We start from the raw sequence: 18,890 nt of genomic DNA, 5'->3' as shown, positions 1-18,890 counted from the left end.
TATTAGTCATCTGTACTGCAAACATTGACCACATAGTGTCATAGTTTCACCACTGAAGAGTGCTGCAGAACTTGTGAATCCCAAACACTAAGAAATGAGTGACACTGACAAAGCAAGTTTAGCAGTGGAATGGTTTTTCTAAAGATGAGTGACACTGACAACTAGTTTAGTGATGGAATTGCTTTTGGTGGTTAAAGCTGCAATCAGCAGTAGAAACAATAACTAAGTGTTTTCCCTGCCTCTGTTTCGGTAAAAAACGGATGGGGCTGGAGAAATCTATCACTCTCAAATTAATACACAGCTGTGGCTGTAAGGACTGACCATCCATGTTATCAAAATTATAGTTTTAACCAAGCTTATATTTTGGGCTCTGATGGAGCATGACAGTTGAACTAAGCTCATGAGGCATTTATAAGTTATATTTGTCAAGAATCAATGGGGACATATTATTCATTTATAAGTAAAAAAATAAATAATGTAGCAACTGCTGATTGCCCCTTTAAAGCCAAGCTAGTTTAAGTAATTGATTGTAGGACAATTGTTATGTTAGTGATTTGAGGTCTGAATTAGACCGAATTGTACAAAAACAACTGCATAGCTTAGCTTGTCATATCTCCTACCTGCATCCCCTCAGCAGTTGAGCAACATGGCCACCTCATGTTCAGTGGTTTTAATTAATGATTTACTCAGGCTCAGATTTCATAATGTAAAAAACTTACATCATCCAGAAGTCACAGCCACACACATAGAGCAGTGTTTGTGAAGGTGGTTTTGGCAAGTGAGCTGAAAACTCTTTGTTCAAGTAGAGAACTCAGACTTGCGCTAAATGTCTGCTTTTTTGAACATGTTCTCTCCTGAGTTACCTGAGCTAACCCAAAGTGTCATTATGGCTTGTGAAACTGTCTTGTAGTCAGAGACTGTCCTTCAGATGCATCTTACCTGAGACTCAGTAAGCCTATTATTATGACGAGATCTTGGCGTATGTGTAAAATGAACTTATTAATTTACCATCAACTGTGATTTTCAATGTTTATCAATCAATGGGGGAGTAATACATTCATCCACAATCCCATGGCTTGAGGTTTAAATCTGATATTCCCATGTCATGCCACACAATCAAAGATCCCACACTTGAATAGAGTACATCCTTAGCAACAGTCTTCCTGTCTCTATGAAATGCAAGTATGATCACATTCACCACACCTTTGATGTCAATATCAATGGCACTGAGAATTGTCGCAAACAGATGGGGAGGAGGAAAGGCAGGTCTGCTTTGTCATCCTTGTGTGTCTAGAAGGTTCATCACACAATGATTTTCTTATATCATTACTTTTATAAGCATTCATTTCTGCATCACTAGCAAGTACTCAGACAGGAGTAATGTAATCAGTCACACCTCAGGACAAATGTTCTCCCTCCTGTCTTCTTACATGACGTAAGAGTATTTTTCTCTCTCCTCTGCTTGTATGATCTGGCCACAAGGGAGCTGCACTCTCTAAATCAGGAACATTCTGGCAATAACACAAGAGTCTTGACACATCTTTAGGAGAGAAAAAACCTAGTGTTTACAGAGGGCATAAAGGATTCCATTGTGTGTGGAACACAGAATGCCTTTTCAGTTTGGCCTGAGAAAAATGCTACAAGTCATCCCTCGCAGGCAAACTTTATTTGATGTTTAGTTTATCCTAATACCAGGGATACCAAGCATCTATTTGGGTGAATCACATGAATTAGATTGTCATTAACAATTGAGTTATCTATCACTGTGTAACAGGTTTCCAATTTATACACGCTCTCATCTAATTCATCTCCAAAGAGAATCATTTCCAACAACAGCCATTTGGCTAACCTGTCACACTCTCTTCTCATTGTACTGAGGGAAAAGTTATTTAATGTGGTCTCTCTGATGAAAAGACATGAAACGGTAGCGCTGTTGGTCAACGCCTACCCATCAGGCACATGATTGTGGATAGGCCTAACACGGAGAGGAAATATCTATACATTAATGTTGCTGCCCATTTAGGAACACTAAAGATAACTGCCAAAGTTGTCCCTCCATGAAGCAAAATGTCAAAGCACCATCATCGTCATATAATCTAAACTGTAAACTGATCGTTAATGTTTTGTACTGTTTCTTTCCTTTACATCATCTTCAGCCAATATCCTCAGGCTGATCAGCCAATATCCTCAGGCTGATCAGCCAATATCCTCAGGCTGATCAGCCAATCCAAAAGAAACAACCCTCACCTTAGAGCCAAACCAGACCGGGTCCCTACAACTCTACAAAGGAGAGAAATGTCAAAGATGTGATTTGTATACCCCCCCTCCCCACACACACACCATCCTCATCTACCAGGAAATCATAAACAACTTGTCACTATTTTCTTGCATGCTAGCCTTTGAAACCCCCCATTCCCCATCTTATTTACATACCCCATGAGGCTCATTCAGAACACATTCATTAATGCAGATGAAACATTACTCAATGTCTGATTCAAATTAGGAAGATCAAATCCCTTTCAATATGTTTGTAGGACCCCCACATCGTGTTTTCTATTAACCCATAGAGGGCACATTGATTCAGAATATGGGAGAAAATTTAATCAGGGGATGGGTGAGGATAGCATGGGAATCTGTTTACGGTCTTTGATCTCATCCTAGGTCACAAGCCTCTCCTAGCTCATATCATTCTGCTTGGGGGCAGTCGGCTTAACAGAGATGTGGTTGATAACGATTAAATTGAATTGCTTAATTGTTTATCTCCTCATGCACTTACTAACACATTCTTCTGCTGGCATAACAAACACTATAGCCTTAAGGAGAATAATAGTGTTCTATTCTCACGCTCATGACAAGCCCCCCCATCCAGCCCAGACCGCACGCAACCAACCAAGGACAACACTTACACATCTGTTAGATACCATTTTTTTTAAAAATATGTTTTATTTAAAGAAAATGCATGGTCATACATCCGATACAAACACTGACAGAAAGGCAGGAATAGCATGATAAGATCATTCAGGTTGCACTTAACCATTCCCACTAAGCAACAGTATTATAGTAACAATAAAGAAACACAGATTTAAACATAAAATGCCTCTAAAGAAATGTCAGCGTCAAAATACAAACTTGATCCTAGAGACGTAAGCATAGGGACAACAATTTGGGTTTCTACGTGCATGACCAGTCCTGTAACCAGTGAGTAATTTTGGGCTTCTGTTACAACAGTGTCCATTACAATGACCAGTCCAGTTAGACAGCTGTGCCTCTCTCCAGATTCTGCTTGATCTCAGCTGTGTATTTGCCATAGAACCGCTCTGCCTTCTTGTTGAACTTGGCGTTCCTCTCGTTGATGTAGTCAATGTCTGCGTCATCGTTGTAGGCCCTACGCCGGCTGTATTTGGCCCGCTTCTCGATCCTGTGAAGAACAGCAAAGGATCGGTGTCAAGAAACGAAAAGGACACACAAACAACTTACAAACAAAAAGGACAACAATCATAGTAGAAAAACCTCATTCAGTTACTTAAAATCCAATCTCTCCAGAATGACTCACCATCACACAAAAGCAACAATCCCTAAACAAAGACGGTACACGTTCATATGCCAAAGCACCAATGAACAACCTTACTCGTCTACTCGACCACACAGGCACATACAGAGTCAATTCGCTAACTCACAGCCTTTAGTTAGTGTCTTCTAAGCAGAGATGTGCGTCATGCCCTGGCAGCCCAGTCTCATCTCTCACAGAAGCATCACTAACACAAGGCCACCCTAAATATAGCTGGGTGCTGAGAGAGGAGAGAATGAGGTCTAATGTAACCCAGGGACACTAGGGCAAGGAATATGCCGGTCAAGTGTGTGGGATTTGAGCTCAGGGGTTAAACCAACAAAAAATTATAATAATGACTGAAACTTAAGTCAATTTCAGATTGACTGGGGCCTCTCATTTCATGTCAGAAAGTAATGACCATCATGCTTTTAGGGAAAGAGGATAATTTTGTACAGTATGACTTCGACCAGTTAAAACATATTGGAACAGGCATATAGCCAATAAGCATCATCACCTGTATCCCGACTGATGCAGCATAGTGGCTTAAAATGTACATAGGGGTTTGTCCATCTGCAGTTACCACATTGCAGTGGTGTGAAGTACTTAAGTAAAAAATAATTTAAAGTACTACTTAAGTAGTTTTTTGGGGTATCTGTACTATTTATATTTTTGACAACTTTTACTTCACTACATTCCAAAAGAAAACAATGTACTTGAACTTCATACATTTTCTGACACCCAAAAGTACATTTTGAATGCTTAGCAGGACAGGATAAAGGTCAAATTATTGCACTTATCAAGAGAACATCCCTACTGCCTCGGGTCTAACGGACTCACTAAACAGAACATCCCTGGTCATCCCTACTGCCTCGGATCTGGCAGACTCACTAAACACACATGCTTTGTTTGTAAATTATGTCTGAGTGTTGGAGTGTGCGTAATATAGGGAATTTTTCAATTATTTATACTTTTACTTTCAATACTTAAGTATATTTTAGCAATCACATTTACTTTTGATACTTAAGTATATTTCAAACCAAATACTTTTACTCAAATAGTATTTTACTGGGTGACTTTCACTTGAGTCATTTTCTATACTGTCACTCAAGTATGACAATTGGGTACTTTTTCCCACCGCTGCCACATTGGACATAACATTCTGATTACTATTATTATGAATCATTATTTTATTGACCTTATAAGATGCCATTGCCCCTTTAAGAGCTATGTTGCACAGCTGCACCTAAACCATGCTTGAAACTCGGGTTGTAACTGCATTTGTAAAAAAAAAATGCTTCTCGCGCAATAGACGGATTAGATGACAACGCACGCTTCAATGGGGCAGAAGGCCGTGTGGCCAGATAGCTAGCAACAATGATAAGACACTGCCATCTGGGGACTCGTAGGTGGCTCGTTCCAGCTAGTTTTATATTGTTCTTGATACCATGTTTTGTTTTGAGGTGTTTTGACTGATGTCATGTCTGTGCTAAAATGGTTCAAATTCACAAGCTAAACAACTGTTACAATGTAGTTTGGAGACAAAAAGTGCTCATTGTGCAAATATATTTATGTTTTCAATAAATATGTCAACAATTCAAGCCAACCCCATCTGTTTTTCCCCCAGAGTTGCACACGCGTCGGTTTTGTTGCTAAACAACCAACCAGTCTATCGAAAGAGTAAAGAAATAAAACTGGGAACCCCCCTCTTTTAACAAAAGCCAAAACTGCTTTCAAAAGTGTTTTCCTGTAATTGCATTAAGAATAGTTGTACATTGACTGCTTGTCAGAAAACATTTTCCTCCCTATGGCTCTTCGCAACTTCAATGCGCCTCGAAAGGAATATTTATCTCATATAGAACACGCAACAAGCCGATTAGGTAAATAGGTCAACTATTCTACTATGGGGTTGTTTGATTTTGTTTTGATAACATTACAGAGCAAAAACAGTAGCACTGGAGAGTTCCATCCTGAGTGATAGAGGCTTTGAATGACTTTGCCAGCAGTTACAGTAGAAGACTAGACACCGCCGTTTGAGTTGGGCTCTGTGGTGGTGCATCAGAACATCGGAGTGTCTGCAACAATCATGCATGTCAGTTCAGCGGACATATTTTGTAGAACAGAAATGCTTCTGTATTAGGCTGGGTCATTTCTAATGCGATTACTGCTTTTTGAGGTTGGTTGGATTTTTTTTTTTTTAAAGGAATCACAGTTTTTGATAAAACAATAAAAGTCCCATGACGGTGGTGACTGCCCATTAATGCTCGTCACTTATTAACCATCATTTATTCACATGGCTTTATTATTTATCATCTCATCTCTATAGAGCTGCTGCCTATTGTCTGACAAAAATCACTATTTTAGTAGTTCTTCAAAGTAAACAAGGCATACTTTTATGACTGCTGAATACCAACTATCAATCACTTAGATCATGTATTCTCTCATTCTCAGACTACTTGTCTAAGCCTCACAGACCCGGACAAGTTTAAGTGGGTGCACAATGAATTATGGTCATTGTTGTTAACTACCACGTTTACTGCGCTAAAATATGTAGAATATTGGACTTTTGGAAACTACAGCTCCCCTACTACATTTCAGTTGATTGCAATCAGTTGTACACCCCCTTTCCCTTACATTGCACAGTTCAGGTTTGTTTCATCTCTACAGAAACTGCACATCGAGCTCTCAGGAAAAAAAATGAATTAAATGGTATTCCATTTTTTTTACCGACATCGGACAATTTGTTTAAAATATTGAAAATAACTACCATTTTGGTTCATTGCTCAGCACTAGTCATTTCCAAACTATGACAGAAATCCATTGCATTGATGGAGAACTTTAACCCCTGTGACCTTAGCTGGTATGGAAGGTCCAGTGTGCAGCTTGACCGGTCTATTCCATGGCCATTCTTTCAAAAGGCACGCCATGCATTATTGAATTGGGCAAATGCATTCTTCTGACAGCCTATCCAACTGAAAATCAGAGACGAGAGCTCATTAACTAGGACACACTCCCAGTCCCCCACTAAGATAGAAAGTGAGAGAGACAAGAGTTTTCCAGCACCTTTCCAGCAGGAGATACCGTAAGAGCCCTATCAGCCAGCCCCATCAGGATTAACACTGGGGCTCATTCAGTAGGTATTAGATATGCCGCAGGTTTCATGGTCTGCCTGCCCTATTCACGAAGGGCTCTCATTCTTGTTTTGGACTCCAGTGCGTTGAATGCAAGGTCAGAAGGGGATAGGATCTCAGTCTCTGTTACGCTTACTGTTTCTCCACATCCTCCACCATGCGGTCGATGCCCTCCTTGGAAGGGAGGTGGGTCCCATGGATCAGACTGTTGGATGTGGGGTGGAAATCCTCGCCGCTGTGAGACAGAACAGGAGAGTCAGTTAACATAATAGGCATTATAATGATCCTCCTCTCTCCAAACTGAATACCAGTCATCTCTATGACTGGGAACATTATGCTGTTGTGTACTTCACCCTTCACAGCTCCACATGTGGCAGCCATTAAGGGGAAAAACCTGTGGGTACTGAACTCATCTTTGGCTGATCAAGAAAGCCCACCATAACTATAACCATACCGTTCCTCTCGAGCGTTTGCCTCACATTGACGCTTTCAAGACATGAAATGACTGAGTCTGTGGCTATGTCAAAACGAACCCAGGAGCAGGAGAGGGGCACGCTGATCTGTGAAGACTGTGATGGCAGCATCGATTATCTAAAATAACTGAAAGCTTAAGGCTGCCGGGGGAAAAAATGTCATGCTACTCATTTTATGGGGGAAATACGGGCTTCTCTGAAACACTCAGTAATGGAAAAGGAAGAGAGGCGTTTTATGAGGAGGCTCCAACTCACCACTGCTCTCGCTGCCTCTCGTAGCCGTCCATGTCTGGTTTGATCTGCTTGGTGAGGCGCTGGTACTGTCGCAGCTGGGCCTCTGCGTAACCTGCGGGCCAATGGCAGAAAACAAGAGGGGTTATAATTACCGGAACTAACTTCAAGCAGGCGCAAAGCCCTGCGACAAAACCTGCGCCTGGTTAAGGGAGATGAGGCCCTTTCAAGCCCCTCTGGTGATAATTCTCTCCCCAGAGGTTTAATTCAGAGACGTTTTGATGCAACAGATGGCAGCCATATTTGGGGAACGCAGCGATCCTTTTTGGCAAATTAAATTGGAGGCAGTTAAAAATTATTTATCCCAAGGGGTCTTTACACGCACCCAGAATTCCTCTTACAGGGCTGCACTGCGGTGGAGTGACTGTACCATGTCCAGTAGCCCTGTCCCGCAATCTAATTTCTGCCTTAAAGGCTGGTCTTTGTGGAGCTGAGGTCTTTACAAACAACCAGGCTCTACAGAACAACATTAAAAAGTCACTCTTTCCCACTTGTTTCCCCAAGAGTAACTCTTATTTTAGGTGATAGCTTGATTAAAAAAATAAAAATAAAAAAAACAGATTGAGGATGTATAGCACAACATACTGGTAGGTGTTCTCCAAGCCCACGATTGAATGGCCCTCAAAACATCTGTGTCATTGTGTTGTGTGACAAAACTGCACATTTTAAAGCAGCCTTTTATTGTCCCCTTTTAAGGTGTCCCTGTGTAATGATCATGATGTTTAATCAGCATCTTGATATGCCGAACCTGTCAGGTGGTTGGATTATCTTGGCAAAGGACAAAAAAACTCACTAACAGTGATGTAAACAAATATGTGCCCAACATTTTTTAGAAATAGGCTTTTTATGCGTATGGAAAATGTCTGCAATTTTTTTTTTTGCTCATGAAACCAACACTTTACATGTTGCGTTTATATTTTTGTTCAGTATAATATATATATATAATAGCCTATAACTAGGGACCAGAGTTTTTCTTGTTCAGGAAAAGTAACCAGCTGAGGGATGGAAGTCCTGTTGGCTCAGTAAAGGAGTCCCATCTCTCACCTGAGAATCCTGGGTCAGGGTTCTTCTTCTTCTTCTTTCTCTCCCACCGCTCAGCATCCTCAGCACTGATCTCTAGCAGTTTCACCCTGTCATAGTCCTCCCCTTTGGCCGCACACTCCTGAAATCACACAGAAACACACCAAGTCACTAAACAGCAACAGAGTACATACAATTACTAGATAAACTTATAACATGACTAATCTATTATTCTAAGGTACATAACTTGCAGCTGACCTGACATCTTTTTGACCAGCCAACAAAAAAACATCTTACGCGTGACTGTTCATCCAACAAGCAGAGTCTGATAATTATTTCACCTTAGCTCTGCCACTGTATATAGTCATTACTACATTAACAATATTACGTTGTGTCATAAACATCAAAAATCTCCCCGCAAGATAAAACACGCATCTTCATTTCACAGGTAGAATCAGGAAGTTTTGACTTCCCGTGTATTTGTCTGCTCATAGTGAACCACATGGTCCAGAATTCATAGTGAATGCACAATGGGGCCAGAGCAGTCAGCTCCAGCATTCATAGTGAATGCACAATGGGGCCAGAGCAGTCAGCTCCAGCATTCATAGTGAATGCACAATGGGGCCAGAGCAGTCAGCTCCAGCATTCATAGTGAATGCACAATGGGGCCAGAGCAGTCAGCTCCAGCATTCATAGTGAATGCACAATGGGGCCAGAGCAGTCAGCTCCAGCATTCATAGTGAATGCACAATGGGGCCAGAGCAGTCAGCTCCGCCTCACACCGAGCTGTAGTCTTTTAGAAGCTGGAAAGAAATGTCACCTTGTATATCTAGTAATGAATCTGCCGATCAGAACGTCGCTGAAAGACATCCAATGGCTCTATCGAACAAGGACAACCATATCTACATGCCGACAAACGTATAGTATGATCGGTATAACAGAGGCTTCGCGAAATGCCACAAAGCAGGACTACATTCATTCGGCGCTCAAATCCCAGCCTTCTTTGTGGACAATTGTGTGTGAAACTTCACTGATCTCGAAATGCCTCAGACACGATCAAAACAAACCCAAAATCAACCTCGGTGAAATTTCCCTTTATGCATAGCAGTCAACTTTCTACGTTGATAAAGAGGTAGCTAGCTACCTTTTTCTTTTCATCGGTCATGAGTTCCCACTCCAGACGGGCTTTCTTAGCCTCCCAGTTAGTTGGCAGCTTCAGTCTCTTGTCCTCCTCCACAACCTCCTTGTGATTGAGCTTGCGTGCTTCATTCTGAAACAGATCCCACAAAATACATCAATTCTAGAACTTGAAAACAAAGAACACAGATCCAAGCTATAAACTCAAGCTACTTGTGAGCTCAAATGAGGGTAGGCTACTAAGATGTTACTAACCCATTCATAAACGCTAACTACCTTTAGTATCCATTGACAATAGTATGTTCTGGCAGGGGAAGTTGTGATGAGCACCGATGCTCGTTCTGAACATTAAAAAACTAATTGCTTGCGGTATGGTTTTGGAATGTTGACGAGCTCAGGGCGAGGATTTCCTTCCAAAGAGACATCAGGGATTGTAATATACTCTATATTTCACGGAAGCATGACTCTATTGGGATATACTTTGGGTCCGTACAGCCAGTTGGGTTCTCAGTTCATTGCGCAGACAGGAATAAATATCTCTCCGGGAAGAAGGGCAGGGGTGTATGTTTCATGATTAACTACTCATGGTGTGATTGTGATAACATACAGAAACTCAAGTCTTTTTATTCACCCGACCTAGAATACCTCAATCAAATGCCGACCGTATTACATCCAAGGGTTAATTCTCTTCAGTTAGTCACAGCCGTGTATATTCCCCCCAAGTAGAGGTTGACCAATTATGATTTTTCAACATCGATACCGATTAATATATATACAGTGGGGCAAAAAAGTATTTAGTCAGCCACCAATTGTGCAAGTTCTCCCCCTTAAAAAGATGAGAGAGGCCTGTAATTTTCATCATAGGTACACTTCAACTATGACAGACAAAATGAGAAAAAAAATCCAGAAAATCACATTGTAGGATTTTTTATGAATTTATTTGCAAATTATGGTGGAAAATAAGTATTTGGTCACCTACAAACAAGCAAGATTTCTAGCTCTCACAGACCTGTAACTTATTTTTTAAGAGGCTCCTCTGTCCTCCACTCGTTACCTGTATTAATGGCACCTGTTTGAACTTGTTATCAGTATAAAAGACACCTGTCCACAACCTCAAACAGTCACACTCCAAACTCCACTATGGCCAAGACCAAAGAGCTGTCAAAGGACACCAGAAACAAAATTGTAGACCTGCACCAGGCTGGGAAGACTGAATCTGCAATAGGTAAGCAGCTTGGTTTGAAGAAATCAACTGTGGGAGCAATTATTAGGAAATGGAAGACAGACAAGACCACTGATAATCTCCCTCGATCTGGGGCTCCACGCAAGATCTCACCCCGTGGGGTCAAAATGATCACAACGGTGAGCAAAAATCCCAGAACCACACGGGGAGACCTAGTGAATGACCTGCAGAGAGCTGGGACCAAAGTAACAAAGCCTACCATCAGTAACACACTACGCCGCCAGGGACTCAAATCCTGCAGTGCCAGACGTGTCCCCCTGCTTAAGCCAGTACATGTCCAGGCCCGTCTGAAGTTTGCTAGAGAGCATTTGGATGATCCAGAAGAAGATTGGGAGAATGTCATATGGTCAGATGAAACCAAAATATAACTTTTTGATAAAAAAAAGTTGCATCCAAAGAACACCATACCTACTGTGAAGCATGGGGGTGGAAACATCATGCTTTGGGGCTGTTTTTCTGCAAAGGGACCAGGACGACTGATCCGTGTAAAGGAAAGAATGAATGGGGCCATGTATCGTGAGATTTTGAGTGAAAACCTCCTTCCATCAGCAAGGGCATTGAAGATGAAACGTGGCTGGGTCTTTCAGCATGACAATGATCCCAAACACACCGCCCGGGCAAGGAAGGAGTGGCTTCGTAATAAGCATTTCACGGTCCTGGAGTGGCCTAGCCAGTCTCCAGATCTCAACCCCATAGAAAATCTTTGGAGGGAGTTGAAAGTCCGTGTTGCCCAGCAACAGCCACGAAACCTTGAATATTTCTCTCTATACCATTTGTATTTCATATACCTTTGACTATTGGATGTTCTTATAGGCACTTTAGTATTGCCAGCCTAATCTCGGGAGATGATAGGCTCATAAACACCGCTGTGCTTCAAGCATTGCTAAGAGCTGCTGGCAAACGCAGTAAAGTGCTGTTTGAATAAATGCTTACGAGCCTGCTGCTGCCTACCACCGCTCAGTCAGACTGCTCTATCAAATCATAGACTTAATTATAATCTAATAAACACACAGAAATACAAGCCTTTGGTCATAAATATGGTAAGAAACTATAATTTTGAAATCAAAACGTTTATTCTTTCAGTGAAATACAAAACCTTTCCGTATTTTATCGAACGGGTGGCAACCCTAAGTCTACATATTGCACAACCTTCAAAGTTATGTCATAATTATGTAAAATTCTGGCAAATGAATTACTGTCTTGTTAGGAAGAAAACGTCTCCACAGTTCGCAACGAGCCAGGCAGCCCAAACTGCTGCATATACCCTGACTCTGCTTGCACTGAATGCAAAAGTAGTGACAATTTCCCTAGTTAATATTGCCTGCTAACATGAATTTCTTTTAACTAAATATGCAGGTTGAAAAAATATATACTTCTGTGTATTGATTTTAATAATGGCATTGATGTTTATGGTTAGCTACATTTGTGCAACGATTGTGCTTTTTTTGCAAATGTGCTTTTGTTAAATCACCACCTGTTTGGCGAAGTAGGCTGTGATTCAACAATAAATTAACAGGCACTGCATTGATTATATGCAACGCAGGACAAGCTAGTTAACCTTGGAATTTCATCAACTATGTGTAGTTAACTAGTGAAGATATGAAAAAACAATCAATCTTCACAAGATAAGTTTAATGTTAGCTAGCAACTTACCTTGGCTCCTTGCAGCCACAAGGTCCTTTTGATGCTGCACTCCATAACAGGTGCCACGCAGTCTCCTCATGGACTGCAATGTAATCAGCCATAATCGGCATCCAAAAAGGCTGATAACCGATTGTTATGAAAACTTGAAATCGGCCCTAATTAAAATTGGCCATGCCGATTAAATCGGTCGACCTCTACCCTCAAGCTGATACCACCACGGCCCTCAAAGAACTTCACTGGACTTGATGCAAATAGGCAGTGGCTGGGACTGAGATGTCACAGGAAGACCAAAAAAGATCATCAAGGACAACAACCACCCGAGCCACTGCCTGTTCACCCCGCTATCATCCAGAATGCGAGGTCAGTACAGGTACATCAAAGCTGGGACTGAGAGACTGAAAAACAGCTTCTATCTCAAGGCCATCAGACTGTTAAATAGCCATCACTAGCACATCAGAGGCTGCTGCCCTATATACATAGACTTTAAAATCACTGGCCACTAATAATAAAACACTAGTCACTTGAATAATGTTTACATATTTTGCATTACTTATCTAATATGTATATACCATCTTCTATTCTACTGTATCTTAGTCTATGCTGCTGACCAAATATTTATATATTCTTAATTCATTCCTTTAGATGTATGTATTGTTGTGGAATTGTTAGATATTACTTGTTTGATATTACTGCACTGTTGGAGCTAGAAACACAAGTATTTCGCTACACCTGGAATAACATCTGCTAAACAAGTGTATGTGACCAATAACATTTGATTTGCATAGATTCCCTTTGGCTTTTGCTTTGGACGGTAAGATTAATTAAATCAATATAGCCAGCTGCTGGCTTTTTGGATAGATTTTTGGTCTATAAGGAGAAACGTTAGGCTCCTTTAGTCCATTAATGGGCCAAGAGGTTACTAGAAAGTGTCTGAAATAGGAGAATCTTTGAACAAACTCACCCTTTTGAAATGCAGTTCCCGGAATTTTCGGAGTCTCTCCTCTCTCTTCTGAGATGCAGTACTTTCGGTCGGCTCATAACTGACCGAAGCAGATCCCTAATAAATCGCATAAACATTAGCTAGCTAACATAAGTACTAACTCGAATGTTGGAACCATGCTGTACAATGGCAAGACACAGCAAGGTAACGTTAGCTAAGTTATCATGCTAATCCATACCACAAACACATCAGTGGTTAAAAGCAAATCGAAAAACATCTAGCTAAGAGGTATAAAGGGAATGGTCTGAAAAGCTAGCAAGTTAGCTAGCTACGGCTGTTAGCGCTAGCCATGAGACTGTAAACAGACATTAGAAGTACTGATATGGGTTCTCCATTGGGTACACTAATATATTTCAAATGTCAGTTTGATTTTCAATAACTGTATATCTTAGTCAAAACTAATGAACCACCCCCTTTTTATTATTTCAAGTTATAATTCGTCAAAACACCAACCTCAGCGCAGGACGCCATCGTTGAGCTGGCAGTCAGGAAGTCTTCGCCCTGAATGTCGGATGTTACGCAATGAACAAAACAGGACCGTGATCATAGAAATATTGTAAAATCAATCAAAGATCTCATATTATTTTGCTTATTTAGATTTATTTAATGAGATTCAAGAGGGGGGGGGTCAATGGGCTACTATATTGTCATGGTGTCAATAACATATTCAGGAATTCATTGATAGGTAGATACAAAAATGTCAACATGTTTTCAAGTGATCCTTTCACCCAATTGAATAGCCCACAACTTCAACCACAGATGTGCACATATTTTTGATAGGTTTGCTAATTAATTATTTCCGGTAAGATACTACCACTAACCTAAGCTTTTTTTTAAATGTTCTGTAAGAATTGAGGATCAAAGAACAGTGACTCATTGGATATGTCAGGGAGACATGAACCAGAATCCGTACTAACAGGAGACGTTTGATATTGCGAATATCCTTTAAACCCACGAAGCAGACATTCAACTTTGTATTCACCAGCTTGTCAAGTTTAATCATGTCAAAATAAGTTTGTTACTCACAAAATATGGAGTTTCGATTAGCACCTATCGTCATTTCCTGTCGTCACGTTACGGTCAGTATGTACTTCCAAAAAAGGTCTAAATGAAATAGTTACATACAACCGGGGAAAAAATCCTCTTCGGCCTTGTCAATGTATTCAGCTATTGTAGACTTAAGACCTGTGCATGGCAGTAAGGTTAGTGTTATGCTATCCGGGATCATTGGAATGTGAGCGATTGGAAGTGCCGAATAGTCTTTTTCTTTCAGTTGATTGTACATTTTTATTTAGACTTTTTTTGTAAGTACATACCGGCCGTGACAGCAGTAAATGACGACAGATACTAATCGAAACTCCATATTTGGAGAGTAAGAAACAATTTTTGACATTATTAAGCTTGAAAAGCTGGTGAACGGCAAGTTGAATAGCTGCTTCCTGGGCTCAAATGAGATTCCCCATATCAAAGTCTCATTTAAGGCCAGATTCTGGTTCAAGGGAGACATAGCCATTAGTTGCACAAACTATGACAAAAACCTGTAAAATTATGACCAGATAGACAGCTATCTGATTATTAATCTGAGCCTAGAGGAAAGTCTTTGTCCTCAGGCCTAGAGGAAATCCAAAGTCATTCTACTACCCAAGAGTGGTAAACTGTTGGAAAAAGTTGTGTTTGGCCAAATACAATGCTATTTTTCTGTAAACACATGAACAACATACTTTCAGCATGCTTATAGAGAAGGGCACTCAACAGGTACTGCACTGAGACAAATGTCTGATTATTGGTTGAAATAAATTCATAATTAGAAGATTGTGGGAGCTGTACTGTTACATTTCAGTGTAGCCTTTGATATTATTGACCTGTTGTTGAGAACTTACGTGTTATGACTTTTCAACGTCTGTCATATCGTGAATTTGGAACTATCTATCGAAGAGTTTTCTTTAATGGAAGCTTCTCTAATATCAAACATGTAAAGTGTGGTGTACCACAAGGCAGCTCTGTAGGCCCTCTACTCTTTTCTATTTTTACCAATGACCTGCCACTGGCATTAAACAAAGCATGTGTGTCCATGTATGCTGATGATTCAACCATATACTCATCAGCAACCACAGCTAATGAAGTAATTGACACCCTTACCAAAGAGTTGTAGTCTGTTTTGGAATGGGTGGCCAGTAATAAACTGGTCCTGAACATCTCTAAAACTAAGAGGATTGTATTTGGTACAAATCATTCCCTAAGTTCTAGACCTCAGCTGAATCTGGTAATGAATGCTGTGGCTGTTGAACAAGTTGAGGAGACTAAATTACTTGGTGTTACCTTAGATTGTAAACTGTCATGGTCAAAACATATAGATTCAATGGTTGTAAAGATGGGGAGAGATCTGTCCGTAGTTAAAAGAGTTGCTCTGCTTTTATGACACCGCACTCCAAAAAGCAAGTCCTGCAGGCTCTAATTTTGTCTTATCTTGAGCATTGTCTAGTCGTGTGGTCGAGTGCTGCAAGGAAAGAACAGAGTGGCAGGTCTTGCTCTTCACTGTAATCAGAGGTCTAATATAAATACTATGCATGCCAGTCTCGCTTGGCTAATAGCTGAGGAGAGACTGACTGCATCACTTCTTATTTTTATAAAAAAATGAATGTGTTGAAAATTCCAAATTTTTTGCATAGTTAACTTACACAGAGCTTTGACACTCACACTTACCCCACCAGCCATGCCACCAGGGATCTTTTCACAGTCCCCAAATCCAGAACAAATTCAAGAAAGCGTACAGTATTATATAGAGCCATTATTGCATGGAACTCCTTTACATCTCATATTTCTTGAAACCAGCAAACCTGGTTTCAAAATACAGATTAAGCAACACCTCACAGTACAACGCCTCTCCCCTATTTGACCTAGATAGTTTGTGTGTGTATTGATATGTAGGCTATGAATGTAGTTCAGTCCTTGTCTATTAATGTTCTGTATTATGTAATGTTTCATGTTTTGTGTGGACTCCAGGAAGAGTAGCTGCTGCTTTCTCAACAGCTAATGGGGACCCTAATAAAATACCAAATACCACTATAGCAAATTATGTCATTCTGTGCGAGCCAAATCTTTTATTGTGACACCATGAAAAAAGTAATTGCTTTGCATCTTGCATTTCATAACATCTGTGTTGAAATTATAACCAGATGTTTACTTTTTTCTTTTAATGTTTAATCAAACAAAATATTGGAAATAAGCGTCACGCATATTGTGATTACAGATATGACTGGAAGCAATAGAGTAGAAAGTATGAAAGGTCAGACATCAGTTTCATGTAAAGTCAGATGTCAGATTTCCACACTGACAGAGACCAGAGACCATGGCAGTGACTGTTGATTTGTTTGAAGTCTCAGTTGTTATGCTCTTTCACTAAACAGAAATGGAAACTCATGACAATTAACAATGCATCTATTTCTTTGCTAATTCAATACAGTATACATTAGGCTTAGGTCTGAATATATGTATTAAATATGATTTTAAGATCTGATCGTAAGACAGAAGTAAAACCTTTTCAACTGCAACTTTAGCATGTTTGACTTGCCAGAATGGATGTATTCCCTATTTGATTGCATTATACTAATATAGCTCCACTTAATTAGGATGTAATTAAGTGTAGTTTATAGTCTTAGATTAAAGCATCCTAGATCACAGGCAATGTTAATGGAGTGATGCATTTTCACTGGGAACCAGATGGGAGCACATCACAGTGAAGCAAAACAACACTAATGTAATGGGCAGGGCCCTGCCATTGGAAATAAAAAAGAGGGTAAAGTGCTTGAAAAAAGAAATAGCAATGGAACACAAAATGGTGGCTTAGAGAACATTTATTTTGATATAGTGAAGGAGACAGTAACCTGACTCAGGCTAGTAGGATTTGCTCTTTTGACTCCATGTCTTCCTCATACTTTGGCAAATGATGATATGCATCTGAGCATCTGCGCTTTTGAATGAGCGTGTGGCATGTCCTCTTTGTTGTTACTCAAAAGCAATACATCTCTCCAGCGCCATTAATCTTTCCAGATTTTGACATATACAGTACCGTTCAAAAGTTTGGACACATCAACTCATTCCAGGGTTTTTCTTTTTTTAAACTATTTTCTACATTGTGTAGAATAATAGTGAATACATCAAAACTATGAAATAACACATATGGAATCATGCAGTAACCAAAAAAGGGATAAACAAATCAGAATATATTTTATATTTGAGATTCTTCAAAGTAGCAACCCTTTGCCTTGATGACAGCTTTGCACACTCTTGGCATTGTCTCAACCAGCTACATGAGGTAGTCACCTGGAATGCATTTCAATTAAAAGGTGAGCCTTGTTAAAAGTTTATTTGTGAAATTTCATTCCTTCTTAATGTGTTTCAGCCAATCAGTTGTGTTGAGACAATGTAGAGGAGGTATACAGAAGATAGCCCTATTTGGTAAAAGACCAAGTCCATATTATGGCAAGAACAGCTCATATAAGCAAAGAGAAACAACAGTCCATCATTACTTTAAGACATGAAGGTCAGTCAATCTGGAGAACTTCAAGAACTTTGAAAGTTTCTTGAAGTGCAGTCGCAAAAACCATCAAGCTCTCTCATGAGGAGCGCCACAGGAAAGGAAGACCCAGAGTTACCTCTGCTGCAGAGGATAAGATCATTAGAGTTAACTGCACCTCAGATTGCAGCTCAAATAAATGCTTCACAGAGTTCAACTCACAAACACATCTCAACATCAACTGTTCAAAGGAGACTGCTTGATTCAGGCCTTCATGTTTGAATTGCTTCAAAGAAACCACTATTAAAGGACACCAATAATAAGAAGAAACTTGCTTGGGCCAAGAAACACGAGCAATTGACATTAGACCGGTGGAAATCTGGTTACTACATGATTCCAAATGTGTTATTTCATAGTTTTGATGTCTTCACTATTATTCTACAATGTAGAAAACAGTCAAAAATAAAGACAAACCCTTGAATGAGTTGGTGTGTCAAAACACTTGACTGGTACTGGATATATTCTTAGTTGTACATCATCCACATACTTCACACAGGCACACACACTCACACTCACGACAGTTTAACCAATAACTTCCTTCAAGAGTTCACCATTACAAATAACCTGAAGTAGTGAACTGTCACGTCTGCTCCTGCTCCTCCCCTCCGGCGTACGACGTCTCCAGAGTACTAACCACAAGTCCTGGGATTCCTCATTACGTACACCTGGTACTCATCATTACGCGTACCTGTGAATCATTATTATTCACACATGGACTCCATTACCCTCATAATTTCCTCCCATTTCTATGTCACTCTCCCAGGTTCACTCACCAGTTGGTATTGTTCTTGTGTATTGGTGTTCTGCCTTATGTTAGTGCCGTGTTCT

At 40.2% G+C, this 18,890-nt stretch overlaps 1 protein-coding gene across 1 annotated transcript; it reads right to left on the bottom strand.

Annotated features, from left to right (window-relative positions):
* Window positions 1-2,923: 2,923 nt before the first annotated feature.
* On the bottom strand, window positions 2,924-13,996 carry LOC110505437 (pre-mRNA-splicing factor syf2). The gene is made up of 7 exons (XM_021584644.3): window positions 13,940-13,996; window positions 13,448-13,543; window positions 9,607-9,732; window positions 8,487-8,604; window positions 7,407-7,497; window positions 6,815-6,913; window positions 2,924-3,418 (listed from the first exon to the last, which is right to left on the bottom strand). Exons 1-7 carry the CDS (start codon window positions 13,955-13,957, stop codon window positions 3,253-3,255), a joined length of 714 nt encoding a protein of 237 aa, XP_021440319.2. The 5' UTR covers window positions 13,958-13,996; the 3' UTR covers window positions 2,924-3,252.
* Between the last annotated feature and the right edge of the window lie 4,894 nt (window positions 13,997-18,890).

This window comes from Oncorhynchus mykiss, chromosome 25 (genome assembly GCF_057628025.1).
Source record: "Oncorhynchus mykiss isolate SJ-2025 chromosome 25, ASM5762802v1, whole genome shotgun sequence".
NCBI lineage: Eukaryota > Metazoa > Chordata > Actinopteri > Salmoniformes > Salmonidae > Oncorhynchus > Oncorhynchus mykiss.
This window is presented reverse-complemented; position numbering and strand designations above follow the sequence as displayed.

Excerpts from the sequence above, each read along its gene's own strand:
- LOC110505437 (XM_021584644.3), bottom strand. Across the intron at positions 6,914-7,406 it reads GAGAGGCAGCGAGAGCAGTG|CGGCGAGGATTTCCACCCCA; the intron begins GTGAGTTGGAGC and ends TCTGTCTCACAG. Across the intron at positions 3,419-6,814 it reads GTGGAGGATGTGGAGAAACA|GATCGAGAAGCGGGCCAAAT; the intron begins GTAAGCGTAACA and ends TGTTCTTCACAG.